The sequence below is a fragment of the Conger conger genome, chromosome 4 (assembly GCF_963514075.1).
Source record: "Conger conger chromosome 4, fConCon1.1, whole genome shotgun sequence".
NCBI lineage: Eukaryota > Metazoa > Chordata > Actinopteri > Anguilliformes > Congridae > Conger > Conger conger.
In genome coordinates this window covers 58,364,463-58,389,542 of record NC_083763.1, presented here as the reverse complement: position 1 = coordinate 58,389,542, position 25,080 = coordinate 58,364,463, and the positions used below count along the sequence as shown (strand labels likewise).

General features: G+C 41.9%; 1 protein-coding gene across 1 annotated transcript in view; it reads left to right on the top strand.

The window, feature by feature from the left end:
• LOC133126660 (voltage-dependent R-type calcium channel subunit alpha-1E) overlaps positions 1-25,080 on the top strand; it is a 122,602-nt gene that overhangs the window by 20,302 nt on the left and 77,220 nt on the right. Inside the window, exons 2-4 of the mRNA XM_061239002.1 lie at positions 4,363-4,629; positions 15,306-15,411; positions 18,234-18,373. Of these exons, the coding sequence (XP_061094986.1) occupies positions 4,363-4,629; positions 15,306-15,411; positions 18,234-18,373 (513 nt within the window). The remainder of the gene's footprint in view (positions 1-4,362; positions 4,630-15,305; positions 15,412-18,233; positions 18,374-25,080) is intronic.

The following is a 25,080-nucleotide window of genomic DNA, read 5'->3' as shown; positions in this document are numbered from 1 at the left end:
TTGTGCACATGCCCCATTTTTTGATGAGTTGAAGAATGGATCAGAAATCCAAGGACAGGCTGTCTCTATGGAAACCATAGTTGAGGACAGAAAAAGACACTACATATCACAGAGGAGGAGAGATACTTCAGGCAGATATCACACAGCTGTGGGGACTGCATGTACTAAATCAGCATTCTGACCCACCTTAGTTATGATAATGGTGGGTGGATTCCCGGACTGGGGCCTCATCCCATTCACTGTGTGACAGAACTCCTCAGCTCTGATGAAAATCAGTCTCTACCCGAAATATCCCAATCTTCTTCCTTCAAAAACTCTAATCACTGCTTTGCTAAGATTTATAAGATAGTTTCAAAGGGCATCAATGCCTCAACTCACATTTATTTTTTAATTATGAAATTGTACAGTATCAATCACAAAAGACATAAATCATGCCCAAATAACTAAAATGGAAAACGACTACCCCCTCTCCTCATAATAACTCTCTATAGCAGCATTTTAATAGCAAAACTCTGTGAAATATGGCTCCTTTTTGGAGACGACTTAATCTGATTTGATCTGTGTCGTCTAGTCTATATGGAAATAAAGGACTGATCTTTTGAGAAGTTAACGGGAACACATTAATTAATCATTAGTGTAAAGAAAGGCATTTTTCAGCGTGACGGCTGTTCCGGCAAAAGCCCCTTTTATCATTAACTGCAGCGTCTCCTGCTCTTTTCATCAAATGCATTCAGTGAGCCCTGATGAAGACGTGCTGACACCTGGCATCCGCATCGTCCCCGCGCTCCCCACTGCACCGCTGCCCTACACTTCTGTCTTTCCACGGGCTTAGTCTCTGTTTGGTGACTGGCTCTTCTGAATAGGCTCTGACGACCCTGGGAGGCTGGGGGTCTTTGTGTGGGTTTGCGACGGGTAGGCAGGACGATCTAGAGTCAATACTGCCATTTATTTATAAAAAGATGTGTGAATCGGGGCCCGTTCAGGGTCCTGCCCTGGTCTCACACGCCTGAGCTCGGCAATGAGAGACGCTGTGAGGTCAGGACACACGCAGGCTATTATAACCCGCTTCCAGGAAGGAGCCAAGCAGGCCATTTATTCTACTGCAAAGTGAGTTGAGATATCCTCTGTATGTGTGTGTTTGTGTGTGTGTGTGTGTGTGTTATTATTACTCTTGAGGAAGAGGAAACTATTGGGTTTTGTTATTATATATATATATATATTTGAAATTATTCCCTCACCCAAAGGTAAGGAAGGGATTTGCGATCGCTGTAGTTGCCACCGTTCACTCAGAACATCAGCTGAGCTGGGATGTGATCTTCAGAGGAGGCTTGCCTACTGTGTGTCCCCTCACAAGAGGAGTACGCTTCCTATGAAACACAAACACATATGATTCTTAACTTATGCATGGTTAAGAAATTCAAGCACCTACACTTGACTGTGGTCTGCTTGCTCTGGAATACTTGACAGGATTTTACTGCACTTATTAGTACACATATTATGTTCAATACTTTATTCATATGGCCGTTATCCTGCCTACCACATGTTTTGTTTTTTTAGCTTTTTTGGGGAATAAAATCACTTTTGAATGTTGTGTAACATTAAAACCTGTGCTTTTTTTAGTGCTTTACTTCTATGTTTCCACCTGTAGAAAATAATATGTTGGATCTGCTCAAGGTTATATTTTGACCAATGTATAGTACTGAGTCCATATTATTATTATAGTGGTCTGGATGGTATTCCATGACATCACCAATCCCTTACATACTAAGTTTGCAGTGGTTGCAGTGGAAAACTGTCTAACAGTTATAACAACCCCATTTTCTCAATACCCAGGAAATGAAATCTCCTGGTTATGTGCTTCGGGGAATCCACCCTACCTCGCATTTTCAACACCACGACACACTCCACTTTGTGGGCAAGAGTCAGTCAAGCCATTTGGAGTTTCTGCTAAAAGTCAATTTTCTGCTTAATAAAATCAAGGCTTGAGGATATTAGGTTGCTCTGGCTTTTCAGTTTCATTGCTCTGCTACCTGAGCTGTGAAACTTTCAAAACTGAGGGATTTCGTGTTTAAAATAAATTATGTCCCTGCTTACGCCTTATTAGAGTGAATTTGAGCATTTCTCTGAGTGGGTGGCAAATCTAATTGAAGTGATGTAATGATGCTACTGATGTTCTAAAATTATATTGGATAGGAACTTATGTTTTGACATGTTTATTTCACAACGTAATGTCAACAAGTCACACTGTGATGTACTGTACATTTGCAAGGCTACTTATGGGAAAATATGATTGTTGGTGTTTTCAATATCAATGCATATTAAATATATATATTGCGCATTTTGCCATTATTTGTATTCTTGTCCATATACTTGAAGTACATATTGCAAAACCTTTTCTGATCTTTAATATCTTATTCAGTGCATTTCAGTATATTCAGTTTCCCCGAGGAAGCTAATTGTAACCTCTAAATGTAATTTAACACAATTCAATTTTGCTGTCTGCCGAGTTAGTAATTGCTTGCTTTGTTCTATATGGCTAATGGTATTCACTGCCCATTGTCGTTTATCCCGGAGTTTTTCACGATCATCTCCAGTTTCTTAGAGGTAGAATACCTCATATAGCATGTGAACTGGTGTTAGAAGCGTAGCATAGCTCCCACCGTCCACGAGAGCAAGACTGTTTACTTTTAATCAACTCATCTCGCTACCTCAGTAGGGGCAGTGAAATTTATTGTATTGAATTATGTCCTTTTAAAATTGAGCATGGGCTTTGGACATTTTATTGTGCTTGTTGTGTTATGCGTTGCATATAGCACGTATCTTTCCTCATTCGTTAATACATATTAAATAGGCTAATGGTGACCAGATAAATGTACCAGTGCCATCTACAGGATGTACCCGTGATTTAACCAGTCATTAAACTTTTATGCGCAACAACCTTTTTTTTCTCTCACACATCTATTCTATCCACCCCTTACCAATGCACGAAGTTCCTCATTTTCAGTGATTATTGTCACTCTTGGATATTTCATAAATTAATGGTTGTTAATCCTCGTCTATTTGCTACAGTAAATTGTTTTCTGTGGATAATTGTGCACTGCATGTTTGAATTAAGTTGTGATATGGGAATCTAGCTAAATGCCTAAAGGATATGAAACACTTTTGGTTGTACATGAACCAACACTTTCAATACGATGGTATAGCATGTTGAATACGTTCAGTATTGTGGCAATGGTATGAACCTACAGTTTTTTTTTTCGCAATGTGACCTTTTGATGCGTGATGTCACCATGGTTACGACAATCTTAATTTTTTTTTTCTAAATCCACTCAAGACGTGCGTCTCAAGTAAATTTCCGTGAGAAATGAGAGCGAGACGAGCGCAACAATGTGCGTTTTTCAGGGTGTGTTTTGCGCCGTGTGGATAGTACGACCCATTGCAACCAGGTTTTGGAGGAAGCATGTATTACTTCCAGCTGCACAAATCGTCCTGATCTAATTTCTTCTGCCTTCTCTGTCTCGAGGAAAAACGCTTGTTGCTCATCCGCGGATTTGGAGTAGAGGTTTGAAGAGATTAAAACCTATCGCGGGGAAAACTAAGTGAAAACTTTACGGGATGTGATTATGGAGAGGGTATTTTTAAGTGAAAATCTGGTGGGAATCATTGCCTAAAGTTTGGTATGGAGAAGAAGTGGACGAGGAAACTGAAAATAGCCGAAGATATATCGTAAGGGAAGAGATTTGGGGGTTTTTTCTCGGGCAAAATTTCGGAGGGACAATTCACTTTATTTCTTTTTCGTTTTGATTATTTCATATCAGCGAGGTAACCCAATGCACTTGAGGTGAAGTCAGGAAGGGCGTCTGGATTGTACAACCCTAGCTGGTGCATCTCCGATTGAACAGTTTTACCAGGATTTTTGTTTCTTTTCAAACAGTACGGAATAGACAAATATACGACTTTTTCTCGTGGTTTGCAAATCGTCTGCTAATATTCAACAGCGAAGAGTTTGTTTTGGCTCTCAAAATACGCTGCCTTGAATAGCCTAGCCTACACTCTCAGATGAAGGCGTGTTAGGGAGGCGATCTCCTTTTCTTTGGAATTAATTCACCCAGGGCAGTTGATGCTGAAGAAGCAATTGATGGTTGATTCAGTTGTTGCTCCATGTACTTTAAACGGAATGGACTTTTCTATACTTATTGGGGACATGAACACATTACACCTCGTCTGCTGACTATTTTCTGAACGTTATTATGGATTAAATTAAGCGAAGAGCAATTTTGATTTAAAATCGCTGTCTACACCGCCCTGTTTTCTTGGGGATAACCATTTTCCTGTTTCCTCGGTTTCTCTTGCTCCTCACAGAATGGCGCGATTTGGAGACGACGTTCCCGGTTTGTTGGGATCCGGGGATGGGGGATCCGAGCGCAACAGGAACCGCGAAGGACCGGCGGTATCTACAGGTGGAGTTTCACCAGCGTTCAAACAGACCAAAGCCCAGAGAGCACGCACCATGGCCCTGTACAACCCTATCCCTGTAAGGCAAAACTGTTTCACCGTCAACAGATCGCTCTTCATTTTTGGAGAAGACAACATTGTCAGGAAATACGCAAAGAAGCTCATAGAGTGGCCATATCCTTTTGGTTAACGGTAAAAACAAATGTTACTCCATAACCCCCGGTTCCCCAAACCCCCCACCCCCACCCCCACCCCCGCACCGACACATACATGCATAGAGGTTAGTTGTTTACTGCAGCAATCTTGTGGTTGGTGTTACCATATGACTTATGCAAGTAGGCACCTACTGGATATTGTTTCGATGGAAATATGCCTTTACACAACTGAAAAACCCGTTGTTCTTAGGTGTGAGCGTGGAGGCTGTTATTACTTTTTAGTCAATTATTTTCCAGTCATGTTCTGCTGGAGATAGGGAAAATCCTTCTTAATCATATGAATATTGGAGATCAACAGGGAAATATTGATTTATGCTTTATAACAAGAAAGAACGAGACTGTGGTAAAATATGGAAAAAATATTATGATTATTTATACTGCTTTTCTTGTGAACCTTGTAGTTTTATCCATATTACTAGACTTAATTTACTGCAAAACCGGCGCTGTCTGTTGCTTTCATAATATAGCACTGCTATAATGAGGGCTGCAATATGTGCTGTATTATGATATGTTTTAGATGTTAATTAGCTCAAGCCTGCAATTATCGCGCTGTGTCCACCCTTGTCGCACGTGCAATAAACCACGGAGAACGACGTGAAGGTATTTATTAATCGGGAGGTGTTCATGAAAGATTACACCAGACACACAGTTAGTTCTCATAGATTTGTTCTGTGAATAAATGGTTCTGTGTATCTTCAATTTTGCTTTTGAACGACATTGACAAACTGTTATAAATCAAACGGCAATTATGTGCTGACCGAAAGTGACATGAGTTTCAGAACCATGGCCAGCGACAGCGTTAGGCTACATATGCAAAAAAGAGCTTGAGAAGTTTCAGCTCCATACGACAAATACTGCACACAATGATGTAATATCTCGCGCAATGTTTTTTGATTCTTGGTACTATTTCATTTCACTCCTATGTATCCACTGTATTCGTGATTCTTGATATTTTGGACTGGAAGTCATTGGTACTTGATTTGACTTTTACTCGTCCAATTGACTGCAGAAAGTATTTCTCATTCATTAATGTAATCTCTGAGCTCGTGATGACGTGTAACGATGCATCCTCTCATTATTTACAGTAATCACAAAGTTTGTTTTACTTTACTTTCATCGTCCAAATACCTTCCTCAGTCCTGGACAGTTTCCTATTGGTCTTGTATTTAGCTTATTTGTGTATACCTTTTTAGACTGCCAAGCAAAATATGGCGGAATTATTTAAAAATCAAATGCCCCCCTAACCAAAAACCTGGCCAATCTCTTCATTTCATCCATAACAGATTTACACAAGTGGCTCCACATTCATCTCATTGTTAATTGAACTTTAGATGTACTTATCATGTTTCCGGCTTTCAGACAAAGGTACATATATTACATTTTTGGGGTGAGGAACACCTTCTCATTCTAGTTTAGATCTGTGTTGCACTTCATAGAGTTGAAAGATTTCTGATGATTTTATATGATAGAAGCCCTAAAAATACACATTGCCCAAAGTGGCGCAGTGACGTGACTAAATGTAAATGGGATGATTCAAAGTCAAGTGATGCTTTGGAGGCCCTGTTGAGGGAGGGATGGTGTTTCAGCCAACCAGAATCTAGCAGCTTTCCTTCTCAGAATGTTGATGAGCCTGCATAAGCGAATGTGAAAATAAATTATCAGGAGGACTTTGTGTGAGTTCATTAGCATAACATGAAGGCACAAAGAGTAAGAACATCTTACAGTAATAAAGTACAGTTTGTCAGGCATTGCAGAGAGACTTGTATGTCATGTGTAAAGGAAGCTTCTATTTCTGTATTTCATTTAAAAGTATTTTTTAAATTTCATGCAAGTATTGTGTTCTATTGTGTAGAATGGTAAATCAGTATAAAACTGCTTGTGAATCAATGCAAAATAGCCAGTGGCAGCATTGTGATGACATGCATCAACTGAAGGTCTAAAAAAGTTCCCTTTTATAGTCAAGGAGGAATTCTCTATAGCACTGTGTTGAGCTGAGTGAATACTGAGAATAATAATGTACTATCCGGTACAATAATGTATCACCCACACAATGACAGAATGCATAGTATTTGTGACAATAAAAAGTCACAAGCACGTGTTCCCATCCTATAAGAAGTTACAGCCATGTAAAATTATATTAAGTGAGTTACAAATGAATATATTAAGAGACCAAATTATATGATAAGTGAGGGTACACGCTTTGATTTAGGAATGAGCCCCACAGGACAACACAATAGCTTAACTCCTCCACATCCATCCTCGTTTATGTAGTTTTCAGTTGCACTTGCAAGCCACATTTATATTTCCTGTCACCGGGCATTTATTTTAAGATGAACACAATGAACAAAATGGACTTGCAGCTTGTGAACAATTTGTGACAGACAGATGTGGCATGAGCAGTTGATGCCGAAAAATCCTCAAAGACTGGTCTGTGTCTTGTACGAAGTCTGGTTTGTACAAAATGTACATCGACGTAGTAGTGACAAGATAGACCTGGCCTTGGTCAGTGTATAGAGGGGCGATGTCCATAAAAACGGTTTATGATTAAAGTGGAGTTGAGGGCAAAAGGTTCGGATGGTTTTCTGTCTGGACACTGAACTGGCATTGCCACATGATTCATTACTCCTTTATGAATATAACTGACCCACAGCCAAAAAATGTCCTGTTCAGTATTTTATAGCCAAGAACTTGGAGTGCATTTTAGGGTGTGGTTGCATATTTGCAAGGTCACAGGTGGATCAAACCAAGTAGAGGGAGTAACCTTTTCGTGGTACGGCTAAAACAATAAATAATAACGGGGGCTATTGAATTGAATTTATGAGCCTGTTTATGGGAGAAATGTTGGAAATTAAACTTTGAAATTGATAGATGTTTGAGATTATTTCGATGCTATTCTGGTGGCTGCTGGGCGGCTCCTCTTGTTTCCGCGCTGTTCTGGTCCTACATCCTGGTATGAAATCCAGACTGTGGCGGTGGCAGTTGTGGCCGTCAGCCCCTCAGCGGGACGTACCGTTGGCTCTGGCGTGTCCCGCGGGGCGGGGGCCTTTCAGCGGATGACAGAGTCTCTTCACACTCCAGAGGCTCTGGCTCTCCTGTGGAGCTGCGTGGCCCAGCATCCTCACCGCGCTGCCGTGAGAAGCGGTGGCTGACACGCCAGGCTTCGCCGGAGAACACATGCTCGTCTGCGCTCTCCCTTATGGGTCGCAGAGCATGTTCGGGCATTCCAAATCAGAGACAACAAAGGGGTACGGTGACTGATCCTACTCTTTCACAACAGACTGTTCCTGTTGGTCACACAGGATTGACTTCCTAAATACCACGATGCCTCCCGTTTCCATCACTGCAAGTGTTGCATATCTCAGAAAAAGCTGAGTCTGCTGAATATGTCCATACATTAAACCATAATTATCAACCGTAATTATGGTCACTTCGTTGCTCTGGATAAGAGCATCTGGTAAATGCCTGTCTAATAAGAACAGTTATGTTTCTTTTTCTCCTGTACACAAGTAGAGTAGTAAGTCTGATTTACAGAAAAAGGAGCTAGAATCTACACAAATCTTGGTGAATGCAAGAATAAATAGACTGCCATTGTAGAAATAATAATGTATCAGTTTAGTTTGAGACCTGAGTTTGAGAAGCCCTTTTCTCTTCAGCTGCCCTAACTGTCCAGATTTTTCAGTTTGAACAGGTCCTGTTTGAACTGAATGTGAACTAGGTACCTCAACAGGCATGGTTAAAAATAAAACAGGTGATGTTGATTTATTGGAAGTGTGCTCATTTTGTGGAAGAGGTGGCCCTTAACCTCAGTTTTTGTGGACAATGCTATTGGAGGACAGATGTAATAACAGAAAAGAGCTTTTAAGGCAATGTGTATACAAGAAGAAAAATGCAGCTTGCAGTAGTTATTGTCACAGTGGAATTCGGCAAAGGGCTCATTTGCTTCCTCTGTACATGATATACTGTTGTTTCTGGCACTAAGTCAAGAAACATTTGGCATTATCATTTTTCATGTCTTTATCAATGGCCGCCGGCTCGTTGTGATTATTGGCTCATATTTCTGGCAGAAAAGATGTAGACACTAATAATAAAGGCTACACATTCTGAGAAGGCTCCGCTATTACGGCTAGCCATGTGGCTATATTTCAGAAACTTTACTGGGTGTATCATATGATATAAGTCGATTAGAGGTGCTTAGATGTGCCAGTGTGATTTTGTTGCCAGGATGCAGCTGTTGCATTGTCAGTTTCCCTAGATCAGTAACAGGCCTGTGTTTCTATGGTATAGTTATGTGTTTGCTGTGGAGAGTTCAGAAAGTTCCTTATAGCTGTGTGATTACATAGCAACACAACAGCAGAACAGACTTCTTTCCGGCCTTGAAGAGCAAGGCCCACTATTGTGCTGTCGTCCGTGCTGTTTGTTAGCATGCTAGATTTAGCCTGCCTCTCTTAATAAAAGTAAAGGTCTGCTAATATCCATATTGTGAATAATTGTTTCCCCTCAAACTGTAATGAGGCTTTGTTCCATCACCAGGTGGCACTATTAAAAAGCTCAACCGGCTGTGCGGAACAAGGCTTGGGGGAGGCTCAGCCACGATGTGTCTCTGCAGTGGTGTTAAAACTCAGGAAGCGCTCATGTGGCATGTGACAGTGGCCCCTCCGAGCCTCCCACGCCGTCCTGTGAGCTCATTCAGGTGTCCTACCCCTGATCAGTGTCCCCTTAATGAGCTCGTCCTTGGCCTGCACGCCAGCTTGTGCTGCGTGGAGAGCCGTGCGGTCCCTCTGTGTAAGATCATCTGCTAAATCCCCATAAAGCTGTGTGATGAGGGGGCTGGTCTGCTGCCTCAGAGACATGGAGAATCTCTCCTGACCTCGCCCTAGTTCTGCTGTCTGGCAGACTCATCTCTGCACTGAAAAAACTGAGAAATAAGTCAACCTCAGCGAGACTACTTTAGTCTTATATTTAGACTTAAAATCTTATTTCTATTACCTTTTCACTAAATAAGGCAAAAATACTGGCAATGTATGGACAGTTTGACTTGATTCAAGATTTGTTGATGGAGTTAGAAAATTTCATTTGTCAAGCAAACAGTAAATTAAAATAAACAAATATTTTCTGCTTGAGTACTTGAGAGGAAAAAAAAGATTGTAAGTCTCATTACAAGACAAAAACACTTGTTAAGACCGACAATTTTTGCCATGGATCAGCACCTGTTTTAGTCCCAGACCATCGCCTCAGAGTGAAAGCTACTGATCCCAGATGATCCAGAGGGATGTCCCCACAAACATGCCCCCCGACCAATTAACAACCCAGCTGTAGTGAAGCCCTTTAGCTGGGACACGGGCCCAGAAATCCCACCTGGCATCAGGTCAAAATCTGTCTGGCTAAGTTTCATTCGTCAGAGTACAGAGCTTAGCAATTTAAGAGCTTTTTGCTTTGAAGTCCAGCACCAGAGGTGATCTTCTCTAAATGCTCATCACCGCCCACAGAACCAGCACCCTGGATATGAGCCTATAGCCACTGGGTTGTTACTGGAATCCCTCCCTGGCATGCTTCTTTCTGATTGGTGGATGTCTTGTGGTACGGTAGTTGGATAGGGCTCCCTCAAGGGTAATTTGTCAGCGTACACTCGGTGTCTTGTTTCACATAATTAACTTTGTCAGTGGGATTCACAGACATTATATCTGATGACTTCCGCGCGGTTTGGTTAGTCACGTGGCTGAAAGCCGTTAGAGAATAATGACCTCATTGCAGGCAGTGACTGCTCCAGAGATGGGTGCTCTCGGGCAGAGTGGGAGCCTGGTGTCACTGCGCCGTTCTGTTATTCCTGCTTCCTTAGCGGTTTCATTTTAAATTAAATGCCGCTGCGAATGCTAGGACAGGGGGGAAATGTTTGTTGCACACTGAAATAAATTGCTGCACCAAAATAAAGTGAAGCAACATGAATAAATGGATATAACTAAGCTGTTAGTCTGTGTGAGTGGTTTTGAGCATCGCATCTCCCACAGGGAGCGGTTAGAGACGTTTTCTCTGGGTGTGCATAAACCCGTGTACAGACAGAGGTGCTGGGCTTGTGCTGTATTTCACCGGAACAACCGTGGCATCCAGATGTAATCCTTTTATACCTTGCTTTTCATTTATTCTGTCTCATTGTCCCCCGGAATTAGACTTTGTAATCGGTGACAGAATTCTGCACAGTAATTACGCATAGTAATTATACTGGCTTATACCTACCTTCTTTAATAATTAAAGTGTAGCCAAGCAGAGAGAATTTGCTCAAATGTGGTGAAGCCGATGTCTTTTTTCCTTCCAGTTGTAAAAATGTACTATTTATGATTTAAATTGTACCTTGCTTAGCCCACAGCAGCATATTTGAATATACTGTATGAGCTATATGTCTGAAAACACAGGCTTAGATTACTTTTGTGAATTAGATTATATTTGTGCGTTGTCCTTTATAAAACATGACTTGTAAGGTTTTAAGGCTACAAATCACAGGATATGGAAAATGCACCCTTTAGTACAGAAAGAAGGGGACATACACATACGGGTATAAACACATATATATGTATTCACATAGATACACGTACAGTGCCCTCCATAATGTCTGGGACGAAGAATCATTATGTCTTGCTTTTCTTCTGATTTGAAATGGGGGGGACTTTGTATAAACACTGCTGTAATTTCTACATGGTGAAACCCAAATGTTTAAAAATGCCCTTCATTAAAGTCTGACAATGTGCACTATAACATGTGCGCATGTTTTTTATTACAAATCTGAAATTGTGGAGTGCAGAAGCAAATAAATAAATGATGTCCCAAACATTATGGAGGGCGCTTCCTCCAGCGTCACTTGACAAACGCTCACTCTTTTGTGAGGAACATGTTGTACTGTGGCACCGACGAGTCTGTATTTAAAGCGCTCATTAACAGGAGTGATCAATAGGTTTATTTTTGGGGTTTTGCGTGACTTGTGTGCTGCTGCAACAGCAGGGGTGTGCAGGCGGTGTGGGGTTTGCGGTCGATGACGGGGGTGTGGCGCAGCGGTCTAACTGAAACACGTTGACCGCTGTGGCTCAGGGTCCTGGGGTGGGAGCGCAGCTGCTCTCCCGATCTGATACCCGCTGGGCAGCAGGTAGCGGAAGCTTCCCGGAGTGGCAGTGTGCCTTTAATGAGCCGTCCTGTCGCCTGCAGAAGAGACGGAGGTTCTCTCCCTGGAGGGCACAGCCTATCCCGACGGGCTCGCTCATACTCATCTAGTCAATGGCACGCTAAAAACCCCCCAGACTCGAGAAGCCAGGAGATACAGAACAGTACTGTGTCTCCAAGGACTGTATGGGCGGGTTTACAGTACTGTATCCCCAAGGACTGTATGGGCAGGTTTACAGTACTGTATCTCCAAGGACTGTATGGGCAGGTTTACAGTACTGTATCTTCAGGGACTGCATGGGCGGGTTTACAGTACTGTATCTCCAAGGACTGTATGGGTGGGTTTACAGTACTGTATCTTCAGGGACTGTATGGGTGGGTTTGCAGTACTGTATCTCCAAGGACTGTATGGGCAGGTTTACAGTATTGTATCTCCAAGGACTGTATGGGCAGGTTTACAGTACTGTATCTCCAAGGACTGTATGGGTGGGTTTACAGTACTGTATCTTCAGGGACTGTATGTGTGGGTTTGCAGTACTGTATCTCCAAGGACTGTATGGGCAGGTTTACAGTATTGTATCTCCAAGGACTGTATGGGCAGGTTTACAGTACTGTATCTCCAAGGACTGCATTGGCAGGTTTACAGTACTGTATCTTCAGGGACTGTATGGGCGGGTTTACAGTACTGTATCTCCAAGGACTGTATGGGTGGGTTTACAGTACTGTATCTTCAGGGACTGCATTGGCAGGTTTACAGTACTGTATCTCCAAGGACTGTATGGACAGGTTTACAGTACTGTATCTCCAAGGACTTCATCGGTGGGTTTACAGTACTGTATCTCCAAGGACTGTATGGGCGGGTTGCACAGACACGGATTAAGCATACACTCTCAGTAGAGGTACATTTTTGTTCTTCAACGATTTTCCCAAATGTACCCTGACAGTACCATAATATTCTCTTTGAGTACAAATCAGTCTCCATACAAAACTAATTTTAGTCCAGGACTAAGCTTAATCTGTTTCTATGAAACTGACCCTTTATACTCTCACAGACAAGTAGGTAGCCCCATTCTTTTAGGTTTTGATACAAGTGTCTTAAAATTCAATCTTTGGCTGTAATTTCTTTTTTGAACGTGTTACTCACACTCGAGCAGATTGCTTAGCTACGTAAATGTCAGGAATGTCTTTCTCTCTTTCGCCCTTCATTTTTCTAAAAATGACTCATCACTTGGTATGCAGCGCGATTCATTATTTTTAAGCCGGCGTCATTAAGTTTGAGTCCGACGCGAAAACAAGCCATCGGTGCGCAGATGCAAACGCTATCACGTTCCATCTCCAGCGCCGTGCTATTTTTAACCGGTTGGAGTGGAGCCGTGCAGGCTTGCCGATGTGACTCACGGATCCCAGAAGCCCTCATTAGACACTCCTTTGTGAGCAGATGACACTATTTTCACTGAAGGAATGATATAAATAAGAAAGCAGAGATGCATATTGGGATCCAAAAGCACAGCCGTTTCGCATATTCCCACGCACCCTCCTGCCTCACGCGCCGACACGTGCATTCACACGAATGTCGCAAACCGCCGCTTCCCATATGGCGCATATGGTCCCGTGTGTGCCAGTATCAAGCGTGTGGTCGCGCCGCGTGTGGAATGCGTGTCTGAAACTAAACCAAATAAATAGGACGAGACAGGGCCGGGTATTGATTGTGAGGAGCGTTTGGGTGACATGCGGGGAACAGCAACAGCTCTGTGTCCTATTAAATGTGAGCGCACTCTGACTTTTGGCAGAGCGGAGAGAGAGCCTGTTGCCGTGGATACAGTGCTTTCTCTCTGAGCTGGGTGTCTGTCAGTGGTCCCACCCCCCTCACACTCTCTCTCTCTTTCTCTCTATCTCTCACTCTCTCTCTCTCTCTATCTGGGCATCTCAGCTTATGTAAGGACAGATATACATTGGGGTGAAAATCTGACTAGAGTAATATAAAAAAGTTCAAGAAAGTTTTTTTGTCTTTTTTATTTCTTTTGAGTGTATGACATGAAGTAAAGAGACTAAGTAGAGGGGACTCACTTTTCTGGTAAAGCTGGCCCATCTGGCAAATGCTTTGGTCTAGTCAGTTCATCTTGTTTTTGGTAGTGATTAAATCTTTTTGCACACAGTCCATTAAAGTGAAAAAGGTGGGGATGCTGTTAAAATGAGAGAGGCGTGAAGTGCAGATGCGTCTGGTCTGTTAATTTATGGAGCACATCAAAGGGCTGGAAGTGGAGGTGTCTCCAGGAGGCTACTGGGCTCCCGGCTCCTCCCGCATTGATCCCTTTCCCTCTTTCACCCGGGAGATTTATGCCTGTTTATTTTGTGCCGCTGTTTTTGCCCGTCCAAAAGAAAAAGGAGCGCCCACACAGGCAGCAGACTGATAAATCCCCGCTTGTACGATGCCAGGAATTAAAGCTGAAACCTTCACAAGTCCACAGGAGTAATGTGGAGGTTTGCACTACATGACCTCATTTGTATCAACAGCTATTTTCTGCCCCAATATGACCCCTGACCCCAACCTCTCCTGAAGCCCATCTCCTGCCAGCCCAGCTTTAGTAGGGCTTTTTCACAGGAGCGTCGAAAAGCAGCTGCTTTTGTGTCATCAGAATCTGTGGGAGGAGTGAGGAGCTGTTCACTGCCAGACAAACCTGAGCCTGGATTAGCCAGTCCTGTTTGATAAAGGGTTCAAAAAAAGAATCATTTTTAAAATCCTCAAAATATGACACATTTCCATGTGCAAAGGTGTCAGGATCCAATGCCGCAGTGATGAGCACATACTGTACTGGATGCTTTTTCAGAGTTTGCCAATGTTGAGCATGAAGCCTACAGTATTTAACTTCCCCACTCCTCTAATCTTGCTCTTACAGTCATGTATGGAGGTGCAGTACAGAGAGGTTTAACACGACAGTTCATCCTTCATTACATGAACCTCGCCCGTATAGAGTGGAAGCTACATCCTATGAAAATATGATCGTGTTTTAGCTTTCATTGCATTAGTTTGAAATCAGAAGACATATTGTATATGCTGGATCCTTGCAGTCTTAATTATTGAATTATGTCTTACTGCTTTCATCAGATTCACAGGATGTGTGGGTTAATTCCTGCCAACAAATCAAATCATGGAATCACTGGAGATGGGGCTGTGCAGTGAATGTAGGCTTGTGCTGCTCTGAGACTCTGCAGACTGCTGCTTCATGCTGCAGTACTGTGGATTTATGAGGGGTGGGAAGAGGGGATTTAAAATACTGTATGTTCAACCACAAATTAGTAATGGATCCACTGTCTTTTTTTCACTTCTCATTATTTCTTTCTGTGCTCGTCTCTAAATCTGTTTTTGTTCCTACACTTTTCAGTACGATCTGTGCATATCTCACTGTGGATGTTTAAAGTGTAAAACATTTCAGTATGTGTTGTTTTTCATGCTGACTGAACTCACTTCCTTGACTGTTCCTGTGCCACTCCGTTTGAGTACATGATCCTGGCCACCATCATCGCCAACTGCATTGTCCTGGCCCTGGAGCAGCACCTTCCAGGAGACGACAAGACGCCCATGTCTAAGAGACTGGTGAGGCCCACGCATCAGCCACGCATGCTGGATACACTGGCACATACTCTACAAGCCTTCAGAAACACAGCGCTTTACAGCCGCTTGGTGCCTTGCATGGCAGCCTATTGCTGTTGGTGTGGGTGTGTGTGTGTGTGTGTGGGGGTGTGTGAGTGAATGGGTGAACGAGAGGCCTCAATTGTAAAGTGCTTTGCATAAAAGCGCGATATAAATGCAGTCCATTTACCATTTATCATTTACACTCAACCTCTATTTTAGGTTCTCTGTGTGAGAGTGTGGGTATTATCTCCTCTTCTGACATTAATACATATTCATCTTCACTTTCTCTCACACAAATTTTATCAAATTAAAAATGTAATCTCAAATGTACTGCTCTCTTTTTTTGTTGTCTTCCAGCTTGGTAAATGTATGACATTGAAATAAGCATCTTAACTTAGACTAACTTGGATTTCAGCATTCTAAAAGTGCAATGTCACATGGCATTTTTTTCACAGATTCTCTGACCTGTCAAAAAAAAAAAAAGATTTTAAAGATGAGAGCTTCTTGGGACTGTGTTTGACTCCAGTATGTTTTATAAAAACATGACTGCCTCTAATTATTATCAACTGAATACCCCAAAAGATTGTTTAGATTGTCAGTGGAGGGCTACTCTACATGGTAAGAAGAATATGGCTGCTCACATTTTAGGAGGACGTACCTAGGAATATAGACATCCCCATGTTGATGTATGATGATCTAGCAACGAGACAGGTCTTGAATTACGGTTTGGCCTGCTAAATTGTGGACTGAATATGAGGAGGATGCAGGTCTTGAATTATTATGATTGGGCCTGCCGGATTTTAGACTGAATATGGGGAGGTTGTTAAAAGAGGTGGCTCTACGTCACCTTGTTCACCTTTCGCACTGGTGCCATATAAAGGACATCTGGCATCTGGTCCGTGTGGCACCATTCACATTTCCCTCTTTAACACGCTTATGCATACGTGCTTTGCGTACAAAGCTTCCGAAATGCCCTTGAAGCAAACTGCATCACTGTAGGTGATTCCATTTTTTCTTACATTTTATGTGGGAAGAAAATATTTATTATATACAGTATATCACGACACCTTCTACCTTCTACTATAGGATTAGTATATCACTTCTAAAAATGCTGCTATTCAAAGGCGACCACATTGCTGCTCTATTTAACATGTCATTTACTAGTGATAATTCCTGATGAATTATGATTGACGGACAGTAGCATAGGTAGGTGCTCAGGCTGAATGCAGTTCTTGCGGCATTACCTAATGCTGCTCAGCTCCTCAAAGTGTATTGGTCAAAGTTATTGATGATGATTTGATTATCTGCATTGAGAGTTTCCCGTACACATCTACACATGTCCACGCATTAATGTGACATATTCTAAATCATAGCAGATCATCCTGGCAGGCACAAAGCTAGTCTAATAAATCTTTATAGAGGTGCTTGCAAGTAAGCAACACCGTAATTAAGGAATGGCATTCTGTGAAAGAGGTAATGAGAACAGTGTGCTGCATCAGCAGTTTTGCTCAGAAATGCTCATCCATAATATTGGAAAATATTGTTTGGCTCTTAGAACAGGTACAGTATAAAAGCAACCCAGCCATTTTAGAATGTGATCTGACAACAAACAGTTTGCTCGTTGTTTCAGTTTCATACACACATTGCCTCAAACCCTGAACAGTGCATGGCATCTGAATGGGCATTCACATTTAATAATGTACTGTGTGAATCAAACCGGTCTTCAATAGAAGCCTTTCCTTTATTACATCAGTCGGAGCCTGCAGCCTTTCGAATTCTTGCTGTGTCTTAACTGTTCAATGAGATCCCCAGTGCTGAGTGCGGAGCCCCCTCCAGAACTGTGGAAACGTTTAGAACTCCCTGGATGAGGATATATTTCTTGTTTTACAGAGTTATTTTTCTCATGTTAAGTGTATCAGTGAGTGCTCTATGCTGAAGTAAATTCTGTAGGTTCTACTCTAGCTCCTTCTGGACACCTTTTGGTCTGAATAAGCAAAAAGTGCAAAACAGCTTCATGATTTATTTGAAATCCCTTGAATGTCTTCTATAATAATATGAGGATGTGTGTTCCATGGCGGCACGGATGGTGCAGTGGGTAACACTGCTGCCTCACAGCAAGGAGGTCCTGGGTTCGAATCCCCGTCGGCCGGGGCCTCTCTGTGTGGAGTTTGCATATTCTCCCCGTGTCTGCCTGGGTTTCCTTCCGGGTACTACGGTTTCCTCCCACAGCCCAAAGACATGCAGGTTAGGCTGATTGGAGAGTCTAAATTGCCCATAGGTATGGGTTTGTGAGTGAATACTGTGTGTGCCCTGCGATGGACTGGCGACCTGTCCAGGGTGTATTCCTGCCTTTCGCCCAATGTATGCTGGGATAGGCTCCAGCCCCCCTGTGACCCTGTTCAGGATAAGTGGGTTAAGATAATGAATGAATGAATGAATGAATGAATGTGTGCTCCATTCTCTGCAAACTCTTGAGACTGTTGTGTGTGAAAATTCCTGGAGATCAGCAGTTCCTGAGACATTCAAACCACCCTGTCTGGCACCAACAATCATTCCACAAAGTCACTTAGATCTCATTTCTTCCCCATTCTGACTTTTGGTCTGAAAAACAGCTGAACCTCATGACCATGTGTGCATTATTTTTTGCATTTAGTTTCTGACACGTGATTGGCTGATTAAATATGTGCATTAACAAGCCGGTGTACAGGTCTACCTGTACATGATTGAAGAGATCGATTTCCATAAAGCCTTCTGAAACTGATGTTTTTCTTTTTGTTTCTCAGGAGAAAACAGAGCCCTACTTCATTGGAATCTTTTGCTTTGAAGCCGGGATTAAAATTGTGGCCCTGGGGTTTGCGTTCCATAAGGGCTCTTACCTCAGGATTGGCTGGAACATCATGGACTTCATCGTGGTGCTCAGTGGGTGAGTTGACATGGTTATAGAGATGCAAATGTGCTCTATTGGTGTTCTTAAACTGCCATACAAAAAAAAAAATTGAAATTGATCTTTCCAGCGATGAAATATTTATTCTTCGCTTTCATTAATTGGTGGTCTGTTTGTTCTTGGGGAAACAGTTCAATAGCATGCAATGATGGCTTGGTTTGGATTGATTGTCTCCTGAACCACCTCTGGAGTATTAATTTCGCAAGTACAGAAAGTACAATTACTGAGCAATCCTTAAAGTTGTGAAAATGATTTCCATTTCCTGCTGTCCTTTGTGTTTCCCGGGCTCTTATCGCCCTTAAATCAGAGGGACCCTTGTGTGTCTGAACCCTGATCACTCTGAGAAATACTCGTACCTTGAGCTTTCGCATTATTATGAATAGACAAGCCCACATCACCACCTCCACACTAGAGACCACTGAGCACAGTCCTCCAGTATGAGGCTCCTCCCTGCAGGTGTTTTAGTCTATGGTAAATGTGAGGGAAATGTGGGTGCGTTTATCTCTATACACTGTTGAGCAGTGTCCCTCGCTTACATGACGTTTGCCAGTTTTTTCTGTGCAATATTTCATGAAAATGGAAAAAAACAGAACTGTCTGAACTGTCCACACATTTAGAGTGTTTAGAGTAACATGGTGGTTGGTCACACTTTCTAGGTTTTTATATGCAATTTGCACACGAGGGCATTGAAGAAACATGATGAAAGTATTAAATATGTCCGTTTTTTAGCTTTGATGGAGTAAGCATTATAAATTTATCTGGTTGAGAATGTTCTCCTCATACTGCATCACATGAGGATAACCACTCTCTTCATCCCTCCCCTATAACTCATGTCATTCGTGTCGCTGGCCTACGTTACAAATATTTGACTAACTTACTAACTAACTGACTGGCTCATTGAATATCCATTTAGCTAGCTAGCTAGTTTGCTTTCATAATGTGACGTTATCAAAAATGTTAGCTAGCTAGTTCGCTTTCATAAGGACGTTATAGTTGTGCTTTTATATTAACTTGGCTAGCTAGCTAGCAAAAATTATTATTAAATGAAGTCAGCATCCTTACCTTATCGATAATTGATATACTAAGTTAGCTAGCTTGAGAAAATTCTGTCTCCCGACAAGAGCATGTATCATGGAGATAGTAACAAACAACAATGTGTGGAAAGTGGGGGCACGGTCTGTCAATCATAGCAATCAAATCTCATTACCACGCCCAGACAGTTTGAGTGAACTTTTATAGCCACTATGGATTTTCAACCACCATGTTATTCCTTTAAGTTGTAGAATATTCTTATGAATTGCTGCACTAATGAGAGAAGGTTGTTTTATTCAGTACCTGCGGTGTATGAATATCTGACCAAAGAGGAGAGTGAGGATGTGAGTCAGGGTGGGGCAGCTATGGTCCTCGAAAGCAGGTGTGTTTGTGCAGATTCCTTTCAGATAACAACCAATGAAATCTCCCGATCCTGAGACACGCATAGAGCTACAGTTTCCACCAGTCACCTGTTCTCTTTGTTGTTGATGGGTGTGGCCCTCTAATGTGGCCAAGGCACCTGTTCACACCTGGCATTGTAGTCTGCATTGCAGAACCATTGCATCTTAGCTCTGTTTGTTGTCTCTCTCTCTCTCGCTCTCTCTCCCATCTCCTTCTCATCTACATAAGCGCGATTGCATACATGCGGTCACATACATATGCTCTTTTACAGATGAAATATTAATTAATCCATAGTGAAAAGGTACAAAGGATCTGGAGCTTCTTACAGAATTCTGTATGATATCAGAGGATGCATTATTCATGGTCAGGTCCTCACTGTGTAAGCGGCTGTTTGATTGCTGCTGAGGCTGTGTTTGTTAAAGGCTGTGGGCTTTATTGATGGAAATGCCCTCGAGACCCCGATGTTTCTTCCTCATCACCATCTCTCCTGCCCTCTCCCTACAGTACAGTATGTGCCTCATTGTGTTACTAAAGACATTAAGCCGGATATAGGTATGCCAGCTAACAGCTGCATGAAAAATACATTTATTTTAACAGTCTTATATTAATCAGGTTACTTTCTTCATATTCACAAATTGCATTTTAGCAGCCCTCTATCAGTTTGTAAAATGAAGAAATATATAAAACCAGTGAATACAAATTCATTATTTTCCTGTGCACACTTCTCATCGGACTCAATTTCACCTGAACTAATGTTCCTCAAAATAACCTGTCATCTCTATCATTTAGTTCAAATGTATTTATTTATTTAATAGCGGGGCATTCATCATAAGACTGTGTGTAGTTATAAATACAAATTCACAATACCGTGTGTTTCAATATACAAGCAGAATGAAGCACATCCTTTAACTTCTAAGCTTAACTCAAATCTTGAGTTTAATTTTTAAGTTTAAAATTGCTCTCAGGCTAAAATAACCTTTCTGTTTAAGTGAAGATATGACAGATAGTGGTTAATGGTCATGATTTTGACCACCAGTATATTTCAAGTAAGTTATCAGTCAGCTCCAAACTTGATATAATTTCAATTTCTCCCACTTTTTTTTTTAAATCAAGTAATTTTTGATACAGGACATGTTGTACCACTGGTGTTAGACAGCTTGTCTTGCTGTAGTCTTTTCAAGAACACCACATTCTTCCTAGCATTGCTTCCTTGAACAGGTTTTGAAAGAGACAAATCAACGAAACTATGAACATCACCCTCCTGTGCTCTGACATTAATGAACTAGCTTCTGTTGTCATGTTCTCTCTTGAAGATCATTTGCACGAATAAGGGTTGCCTGGATTATACTGTAAATATGCCATACTCCATTTCCAGTTCTAAAGTGGAGGTGCAGTCAGTTGCAGTACATTATAAGGAGTGTTTTCTGGAATAGTCTATGGTATGCTGAGGTGAAGGTATCATGCTAGTAGCTCTAGTGTAGTGTGATCTACCATTTATTTAGACAGTTATTCACCTTGCTTCCACCAAGTGCAGCCAGGTGCATTGACCTGATCTCCAATGGGGTATCTGTCAGACTTATAAAATCCTTCAAAATGTAAATCCATAAGCCAGCTAGGCCAAGTTAACCTTGAGCAGTGATGTACATGCCAAAAGGCTTTTTGGAGTACCATAAAAAAAACTCAGCTCCACACATTTTAAATAAAGCACACACCAGTTCATTCTGTTAGTGTGAAAGCACCCTACTTCATAGTGATATACTGCAATTATTTCTTCTTTATGTGTTTGCAATATACATAATGTGCATAATGCAGCATCCATTATTATTGTCAGATAAACACCTACACTGTAAATATAGTACACCAGCAGTCAATTACGGTAATATTTCAATAAAATGTCCTCGTATCCCATTTTGGCACTTCATTAGAAACAGTTTTATAGAAGTGAGGGCTAACTGGTTCCTAATGCAGTGATTATGTCTACGAATGGATGTGATTTGCTGAGATTTTTTCTGTAATCATAGAAATGCATTTGTTACATAAGTCGTTGTGTCTTTGTACTGTATGTATTGTACAAACAGCCTGTGCCGAGCAGAATGATGGAAGCAATTGAATTGTTTCCATCACTCGGTTGAACCAGTTGAGCTGGCAGTTAATCACTTCTTGCTCAGATTTTATCCCACAGGTAGTAGGTTAATTGCACTACAGTGTAGTAGTAGTAGTAACAGAGAAAAGGCAGGCTGTGGAGGTTTATTCATGATATCTTGTACCCCTCTTGTCATGGACTTTTAGGAGTTGTTTCCAACACTTAAGTGCCACCCCTCACTGCCAAATTCAGTTCTAAAGCCTGGGGCTTTAAAAACTGGGAATGTACACTTTTATCGCAAAACAAAAACTGATTTTCCAGTTGGATAATTATGCATTGCTTTATAATGAGCTATTTAATTGTATTTTTAATTGATTGATTTTGTCCACATCCATGTGGTGTATTTGCATGTATTACTGTGTACTATTCAAAACGCAAAACTTATCAAAGTAGTCTATTTAAGGTTAACCTTGATGATATCCCAGAGCCAGAACCCCATCTTGTGCCTTTGTACTGATGTTGTACCTTCTGTTGAATTATTACATAACATGACAATGAGACACTGCAGTGAAAGGAGCCACTTCACTATGCTACACTTGAATGAATGGCACTCTACTGCAATTTGTGGAAATTAAAATAAGGAAAATCAGGTAATAGTCTGTTGACATGTTTGGTAAGAATGCCTAGTGTCCTTATTGTGAATATGAAGTGAGTCTGTAAGTGAATAGTCATTTAATAATTGTATGATACAACACTACACTTAGAGAGAGAAAATGGAATATAAGCAGTGCATGCATACTGTGAGTTCCATAATATTTTGGCACAAATACCTTTTTTTGCTTATTTGGGTCTGTACTCCTGAAGAGCAATCAAACAATTCACATGTGGGTAAAGTTCAGGTCTTATTAAAGAGTACTTTTATACTTTGATATTTATATTTTGCTTTCGGGGGATTATGTACACTGCTCAAAAAAAATTAAGGAAACAGTTAAGGGACACATCAGATCTTGATGAATGATTTATTCAAGTTGAAAATCTTTACTGATTTACATTAATAATTTGTTGAGAACAAAATGATGTCACAACGGTCAAAGGAAACCAAAATCATCAACCCATTGAGGGCTGGATTCAAAAGCACACCAAAAAGTACAAAATTTAAATCACTGGCTGATCCAAGTTGTGTGTATGGTCCCTGTGTGCCTGTACGCACTCCCGACAACATCTGGGCATGCTCCTGATGAGTCGGTGGATGGTATCCTGGGGGATCTCCTTCCAGACCTGGATCAGGGCATCAGTGAGCTCCGGATGTCGGATGTACCGATACATAACATCCCATAGGTGCTCAATTGGATTTCGGTCAGGGGAACGTGAGGGCCAGTCAATGACATCAGTGCCTTCCTCATTCAGGAGCTGCCTGCACACTCTGGCCACATGAGGCCAGACATTATCCTGCACCAGGAAGAACCCAGGGCCCACTGCACCAGCGTAAGGTCTGGCAATCGGTCTGAGGATTTCATCCCGGTACCTAACAGCAGTCAGGGTACCTACCGTTTGCTATACTATGGAGGTCTGCTGGAGGTCATTTTGTAGGGCTCTGGCAGTGCTCCTCCTGTTCCTTCTCGCAAAAAGGAGCAAATACTGGTCCTGTTGCTGGGTTGAAGCCCTTCTGCGGCCCTGTCCAGCTCTCCTTGTGTAATGGCCGGTCTCCTGGTATCGCCTCCATGCTCTTGAGACTGTGCTGGGAGACACAGCAAACCTTCTTGCGACCGCACGTATGGATGTGCCATCCTGGAGGAGCTGGATTACCTGTGCAACCTGATTGAGCTGCAGGTACCACCTCATAGTAGTGGCAAGGACACTAGCAGAACACAAAACTAGAGAAGAATCAGTCAGGAAAGATAAGGAGAGAGAAATTGTCTTTGGCCACCACATGCAGAACCATTACCTTTTAGGGGGTTGTCTTGCTTTTGCATCTCCATTGCACCTGTTATTGAGTTGAGCCAAATCAAGAAAAACAAAAGTTGTTGTCCCAAACATAATGGAGCTCACTGTATAATAGTTCATAATGTATCCTTATATTCTGGTTTATGATGATGTCCATAGCTGATATAGCTGACGAATATTAGATGGCAACTCTTGCATGTATTTTTTGGCTATTTTTGGCTCAAGTAACAATTGCTATCTTTCAGCAGCCAGTTTTTGTCCAGTAATGTTATACCACATTTCTCCAGCACTATCTCATCACTTAGAAGACAAAAGACCCTAAAAAGACAAAATGGCCTAGTGTCAAGTAACATAGCAGTGCTGTTGCATTAGTACACAGTTGGAAGTGTCAAATATGATCTAGTGTGATTAGGCAGCAGTATATGGTGGACAGCAATGTGTCTGTAGCCAGGATAGAACACAGGCTGTTCCAGTTGTGATTGTGTGCGAGTCCCATATGTTGACACGTAATTGACCACAATGTCGGCCAGGGACATAGGTTTTCACGTGCTTCTCCTGTCTTACTCAACAGAATTGAATGAGACCAATTGAGTTGACAGATTGCTGGGTATAAATGATGCTGCCGACTGACTTGTTTCAGGGGGTGTGCATGCTTGCCCTTCCAGAACATTCTGCCAATGAGATGGATTTACAGTTTTTCAACATCTACTTCTTCATTCACATCTCAGCAGTGATTGAAAAACAGCTCATAGTTAACAGTCTAACAGCCTGACCTTGTTATGTTGAATGCTGCAGAAATATTAGACAGGGTGGGGTTTGTTCCTTCCAGTACATGGATAGGGGAAGTCCTCTCCTGGCGATAAAAAGAAACATTACATTACATTATATTATTGGCATTTTGGCAGACGCTCTTATCCAGAGCGACGTACAGTTGATTAGACTAAGCAGGAGACAATCCTCCCCTGGAACAATGCAGGGTTAAGGGCCTTGCTCAAGGGCCCAACGGCTGTGCGGATCTTATTGTGGCTACACGGGGATTAGAACCACTGACCTTGCGGGTCCCAGTCATTTACCTTAACCACTACGCTACAGGCCGCCCGTTCCCATAATCCCCTGCTGCAGATACAAACTTGTTTTGGCAGAGCAGAAGTGATGGTAAGCTGGAGCATGGTGGTTTTTCTATCACTTCAAAGAAAGTGCTCAACTGCTGACCTCACCTGAATGC